This window comes from Cynoglossus semilaevis, chromosome 18 (genome assembly GCF_000523025.1).
Source record: "Cynoglossus semilaevis isolate Cse_v1.0 chromosome 18, Cse_v1.0, whole genome shotgun sequence".
Taxonomy (NCBI): domain Eukaryota; kingdom Metazoa; phylum Chordata; class Actinopteri; order Pleuronectiformes; family Cynoglossidae; genus Cynoglossus; species Cynoglossus semilaevis.
The window spans coordinates 743,266-749,867 of NC_024324.1; the positions used below are offsets into that span (position 1 = coordinate 743,266).

The 6,602-nt window shown below is 43.7% G+C and overlaps 2 protein-coding genes across 3 annotated transcripts in view; both read right to left on the reverse strand.

The window, feature by feature from the left end:
- Nucleotides 1-3,388, reverse strand: part of flot1a (flotillin 1a) — a 6,115-nt gene extending 2,727 nt beyond the window's left edge. The window contains exons 1-7 of one of the 2 annotated variants that reach the window (XM_008330948.3): nt 3,231-3,388; nt 2,250-2,319; nt 1,919-1,994; nt 1,307-1,397; nt 820-963; nt 402-521; nt 212-307 (exon numbers count right to left, since the gene is read on the reverse strand). In XM_008330948.3, the coding sequence (XP_008329170.1) occupies nt 212-307; nt 402-521; nt 820-963; nt 1,307-1,397; nt 1,919-1,994; nt 2,250-2,292 (570 nt within the window). In that variant the 5' untranslated portion in view covers nt 2,293-2,319; nt 3,231-3,388. Of the gene's footprint in view, nt 1-211; nt 308-401; nt 522-819; nt 964-1,306; nt 1,398-1,918; nt 1,995-2,249; nt 2,320-2,471; nt 2,498-3,230 lie in introns of those variants that run through there. The other variant, XM_025064954.1, reaches the window with a different exon arrangement.
- A 476-nt stretch (nt 3,389-3,864) lies between these two features.
- Nucleotides 3,865-6,602, reverse strand: part of daxx (death-domain associated protein) — a 9,288-nt gene continuing 6,550 nt past the window's right edge. Inside the window, exons 10-11 of the mRNA XM_008330946.3 lie at nt 6,433-6,580; nt 3,865-6,131 (exon numbers count right to left, since the gene is read on the reverse strand). Of these exons, the coding sequence (XP_008329168.1) occupies nt 6,072-6,131; nt 6,433-6,580 (208 nt within the window). The 3' untranslated portion in view covers nt 3,865-6,071. The remainder of the gene's footprint in view (nt 6,132-6,432; nt 6,581-6,602) is intronic.

The following is a 6,602-nucleotide window of genomic DNA, read 5'->3' on the forward strand; positions in this document are numbered from 1 at the left end:
GATCAATGACTGAGGAGATTGATACCCTGATTCTGTACTGACTGTTTTAAAGGTTCTGTTGTGTTTTGGTCGAGAGACAGAGGGAAGGACATGAGAGAGGAGGAGGAGGAGGAGGAGGAGGAGGAGGAGGAGAAGGAGGAGGAAAGTTTCTCCTTTACGTTGATCTCCTTCAGGATGAAGACACAGAGAAGAAGATGAAGAAGAGTCTGACCCTGATCACGGCGTCTCTCTTGTTCTGAGCTTCTCCGATGCGAGCGTCCTTCTGAACCTGCGCCGTGCGACCTTTCCCCAGAGAGTGGAGGTAGTCCTGCGGTGAGACGGACGACAACATGAACATGACAACACTGAGCAGGAGCAGGAGCAGGAGCAGGAGCTGAGCAGTGAAGTGGTCTGTGCCACACCTGGTCGTCGTGAACGTCCTTGAGGGTGTAGCTGACCACGCTGATGCCCATGTTGACCAGGTCGGAGGAGGCCACTTTGAAAACCTGCTCGGAGAACTTCTTACGGTCCTTGTAGATCTCCTGCGAGACGGAGGTGGAGATGAAGACGACGGTGACTTCACAGACACCGTTTACAACAAAACTACACAGTGAAAGTATAACATCGTGATTGAGCTAAAAATCAATACAAATTAACATCGACTGAAATAAAAAATGAATCTTGAATCGAGGTGTGCATCTCAAAATGCACTGGTCATACCATGACACTACACACTCTTGTACAGTAGGTGGCAGTATGCGCCTAAAAGCGCTGGTGGTGACGTGAGTTAGCGTGTATGGAAACATTCAAATCATTCAAACTGAGCCCAGATGTCCTCACCTCTACAGTCAGGTGTGCGATGATCGCCCTCTGGTGGCCCTCCAGCGTCTCCAGAGCGATATGTGCAATTTCCGGCTCTGACTTTCCCATGAACATCTGACAGGCTGCAGCTAGCATCTGTTTGTTCTGACCCTGGATCTTCATCTGTCGGAGAAAAAAAAAAACAGATTCTGATCAGAAAACAGTGGGGATGTGAGTTGATATGAAACCACTAGGGGGCGACTGTGCTGAACTGCGTTTGTGGATCTTAGTTAAAATATCACTGAGTAAGATTGTCTTTATCTGAACAGGACTGTAATGTTGGAAAATATGAATAAAATAAAATAAATCAGACCTCTACTCTGACCTCTGCCTTGACCTCAGCCCTGACCCCTGTACTGACCCCTGCTATGACATCTGATCACTTTATTTTCCATCTTTTACTTGACCCGTCGCGGTCGAACGCTGCGGCGTTTTCTTGACGTTATCGTCGTTGCCGACCACTGACCTGGGCCACGCCCGTCACAGAGATGGGAACGCCGTGGCGAGTGTAGACTTTGTCGCTCTTCACGTTCAGAGTCAGAGTGTTGAGGGAGATCCTGCAGTTGGACAGACACAGGTTCCAATGACTGATGGTGGAACTAATGGGAGAAGGAGTCAACCTGACGTTTCTGCTGCCCCCAGGTGGACACTGCAGGCTTAAACTTTTTTTTAATTAAAATTCAAACTATAACTGTTATTAACTGTTGTGTTCTAGAACAGTAGGTGGCGATCATTGGGTTTGGTAGTAATTTGACTGGAGTGGCGCTTTGGCCCAGAGGCAATGTCTCTGTCATTGGTGTGGAACCCCAGGGTTCACCTCCTGGGCAAGTTCGAATCCCGGTTAGGGCGGTTGGTACCTTCCAGTGGACTCACCACCACCACAGGAAGGTTTGGTACGGTGCAATGTGATTTGGGTGGAGACTGCTGCCCCCGCGACCCGGAAACAGATAAGCGGATGAAAATGGATGGATGGATGGATGGATAATTTGACTGGAGCTCATTCCTAATTCTGGCACGTCAAACGGACCCTTGGCCTAAAGGTCAATGCCATAGTGACCTCAGGGTCACGTTAACGAACCTCTGTATCTGTTGAACACAGGGGAAGACGAAGACTCGACCTCCGACGATCATCACTGGAGGAGAACGACAGAAACCTGGAAGAGAGCGGAGAGGAAATCATGTCATTTAGTTTTTTATCTTTTTTGTTTTTTTATATAGTTTATTTCCAGCAGCTGTAGCACAGAGGTGACGTCTGGAATGAAATCTCGTTAATTTAATATAATTTAACACATTTCAAATAAAGTAACAAAGGAATAAAATAAATCTAGTCTTTACACGCAGGAAGCTAATGTTTTTGTTTTTGTCAACAGGAAGTCTGAATCTGGCCAGGGTCGAAGGTCACACGTTACCTGACACCACCATCGCCTCGTTGGGACCACAGGTGTAGAACATGTTGCTCCTCCTTTTTTCTCCTTCAGACTGAAAATAGATAGAAAAAATATTTACCATTTTAATTCACTGTCAAAAATGTAGCGTTGACGGAAACGACATGAGCAGAATTTTTTTTTTAATATTAGACGTCAACATTTTAAGACTAAATTAAATGTGTAATACAAATATTTTAGTCATACCGTCATAAATTAATAAAATAAAAATATTTGTGTGAAGATGTATTCCTCGTGTCTTGTAACAGAATGACTCGGCTGAAAATAATAATTTATTGAAATTTATTTTTTCTTTGCTGGTTTTTAATGACGCCTTTCTTAGGTTTAACAACTAACGTTGTTTTTCTGCTAATGTGGGATAAAAAACAATAATATTATTAATATTATAAAAAAAACAATTCCTGTCTTGTTGCGTAGAAGCTAATCCCTGTAGCAATCTTCACATGAACACATCTGTGCGCAAAAGCTTCCGAAAATAAAGTCGATTTAAAATTACTTAAAAAACAAACAAACAAACGGCAAACAACAGATTAGATAAAAAAGACAAAAAATAAAACCCACAGCGCTTTTAAAAGTTAAAAAGGTTAAAAGAACGAGCAGAAATGTGAAATTTAACGACCCTCCGGTTGTACTTTACCGTAAAGACGAATAATTAAAAAGCGGGAGGGGCAAACAGGAAACAGACCCGCGTCTGAAATCTAATTTGTGAAAATATTGCCTTCAAATTCACAGAACATTACGGTAAAGATTTAAACCAGTGAAAGGAGAAAAAAAGAACACGTGACCAATAACGGACAGCTTTATTTAAACATGTCTTTAACGGTTTTGTTTCTAAATAAGACATGAAAACAGTGCCGCCGCCGCTGCTGCGTCCAAATAAACTGTCGAACTGAGATGAACCTTCGCGTTTTCGTCTTATATTTACAGTCAAATGCAGTCACTCACCTGCCCGGAAATAAATAAGGGTTGTTTTTCTATCGGAGAATTTGGGCTGTTTTGATTTAAGTGAAGAAAAGTGATGTAAACGTCTGCCAGCTCTGATCGATATTTACCGTCAGCCCGCAGCCTCGGCTAATGACGCTACTAGTGACGTCAGCACAACAAAGCCGAGGAAGCTGAGGCTTTAAAACAGCATCACCATCGCTCGGGATGTGTGTCGCTGCCATCTAGTGGCCAAACGGAGACATGCAACTGCATTGTAATAGAAGTTGTACTGTAGACAGAAAAAAACAAATTAGATCATTTATTTTACAATTCCTCTCAAATGTTGCCTGTTTTCTTTTTTCGTTTGCAACACAATCTGCTTTGTTTATTATAAATCAAATAAATATGTACTTATATATTCATGATTTATTATATATAATTATCAAAATATCTTAATCCCATCCATCCTTCCATTATCTAACTTAAAAATAGTATACATAAATAAAACATGGCTAAATGAGATTAGGAAAACATGCACTGTTCTAAAATGTTTTAACAAGTCAGAGGATAAATAAAAATCCTTTTTTTTTAATAAGAGAAAAGTCCTAAAACCCTTTTAACACAATTAAGTCAGTCAAATTAAGACACTCAAGGCTGGCAGTTTAAAAAAGACTTTACTTACAAAAAATATAATTTTAAATGTAGTACAAACACCATTCAGAGATTCTGTAGAAAAACATGAACCCGGGCACAGTCACAGACGCAGAGTAAAAAAAAAGGAGGACAGGAAATAAAACAGTAGTTGCTATAACACTCCCATGGTTTGGTGCAAATCTGTCACGTGTCAAAAGGTGAATCGTCAAACAGGAAGTTTGACTTTTCTGAACTAAAAGACTTAAAGATGAGACTGAAAAACAATGTTGAGGAAAATGTTTCAGGCCAATTCAGAGTCTGGTGGTTTTTTTATTTAATAAAACTAAAGGATAATCCAGAACTGACTTCATCTTTATGATTTTCCCGTTATTTTCTAGACTCTGATTCTCATAGATTTAAAAGCAGATTATTTTTCCAGGTCGCTTCAGTTCATGCCCAACCTGGTCGTTAAGTGAGGTCACATTCAAGGTCTGTTCCAAAACTCTCCAGGCTTAACCGGTCAAAGTCGCCACGGAGGTTTTGGAACAAACGAAAAGATTTTTCGTAAGCGCTCAGCGTTCAGGATCCAGAACTGTGTCAGTTAAAGAAACACTTAAAGGACAAGTGCAGACATGATTCAGAGGAGAAAAAAAACGAGATTTTATTACAACTTATAACCAGTTCAGGTCTTCACCTGAAGAGGCACCAGAGAGACGTTGGTACTCTGGACACTGGCTGCAGAGACTGACGCCAAGGGCGCCATCTGCAGAATGAGGAGACGCCTCAAAAGACAATTACAATAGGGGGCGCCAAAACCGCTACAGCCCCCTGCTGGCCGGTGTTTTACAGCCACTGAGTCAGACACTGACACTGACTGCGGTGATGGAGGAGGTGGAGGTGATGGTGACCTCCACACTCGTGCTAATGTTCATGGTCTGAAATGTTCTTCTGACTAAGATGATGGAGCTCAGAGGCTCCTCCCTCACAGAACAGCGCCTCCTTCTGGAGCTGTCGTCAGTTTGTTCTTATGATTCAGGCAATTGCTGTTTTTCCACACGTGATCGGCCTTAAAACGTGTGGTATCTAGTGACCAAATAACTGACGAAAACAACTGTCGGAACAATCAGTGAGGGTCTGTGACAACAGTTCCAGCGGCACCAGAGGAACCGATCTGAACCAAACACCACACTGCAGCCACCACCTGGTCCGAAGAACAAAAGCTGCAGTTAAACCTGAGAGTTTATACAGGGGTGGGAATTAAACCTCACTCACCGACCCACTGCACCACTGACCTCACACTGAACTGACCACATTCTACCACGTTAACAAACCAGTCCTGTGGGAACTGTGTGAAAAAGTGTGACCACTAGGTGGAGCCTTTCACAGATGGAATTCTAAAAGTGTGAACAGACTGTAATGTTTCCAGAGGTCAGAGGTCAGGTGTCCACTGTCCACCATTGACCAGTTGACAGGAGGTCAGACCTGCAGTTTGTCACAGGGTCAGAGGTCATCAACAAATCCTGGAAAAAAAAGTTTGTGAAGTTTTGTTTTTTTTTTAAGTTATTGCAGCTGACCTTAATCCACTGCACACACACACGCACACACACACACACACACTCCTATAAAAACATTTGTAAACAAACTGACAAAAAATGTCAAAGTCCTCGTCGTGGTGTAATAAACATCAACTCTGGATCCTGATCCAGGTCCAGGTCCAGGTCCAGGTCCAGGTCCAGGTCCAGGTTCTGACCTAACTTGCTGTGACATTTCAGTGTCCGTCTATTATGTACCATACGTTAATCCTCTGATGAACAGCAGCAGCAGAAGAAGAAACATTGGTCAATCCCAAAGTAAAAAAAAAAACAAAACAGATTCATCCGTTTCTTTAAATGTTCAGTTTGTTTTTTGTTCAACTTTTCACACTAATTCACACACGGTTTCTGTTGTGAATCAGACGTGCTTCACTCAGACGTTCCCTGTTTTCCCAGAATTCCAGCAGCTCCTGTGTTCAAACCTGAGGGTTTTCTGTCACGGCAGCCAACCAGAGGAGGACGTTCCCCTCCCAGGAGGAGCAGGAGGAGGAGGACGAGGAGGAGGAGGAGGAGGAAGAGGAAGAGGAAGAGGAGGAGGAGGAGGAGCCTTAAGGAGCAGAAACCTGATCCCAGAACACGGCTCCCACGTGGAAGAATCTCCTGGAGTCACAGTTCACGGGTCAAAAGGAGTGGACGTTTAGTCCGAGTCAGAGAGGACGATGACCTCATCAGGGTCACACTGGGTCGCCACGTTGACCTGGGCGCACACGCACACACACAGAGCAGGAGAGTGAGGAGAGAAGAGAATTCATCATTCCCAAAAAAGGAAACACAAAGGTCAGACTCATCTATCCACTCAGCTGCCAGTTAGTGACATCACACTGATCACATGACTCACAGCGAGAGGTTCAGCTCATTAGCATCAACGCTAACAACAATGGAAGGGAGGTCACTACATTCAACTTTTTCCTACGACATTGATGGCGTCACTGTCTGTTAGCTTTAGCGTTTCCTGAGTTAGCAACGGAGCTAAGATGTGGGTGTGGGGGGGGGCTCACCTTGTTTCTCTTGGGGGGCGGTGTGGACTGAAGGCTGATCACATCGTCCTGTGTCGGAGTCTGGGCTTGTGGAGGAGAAGACCGAGGAGGAGGCGCAGAAGGAGGAGTAGTACAGAAAACACCCATGTCCAGAGGAATGTCCGTCTCACTGGGGTGGAGGGGGGTGGGGT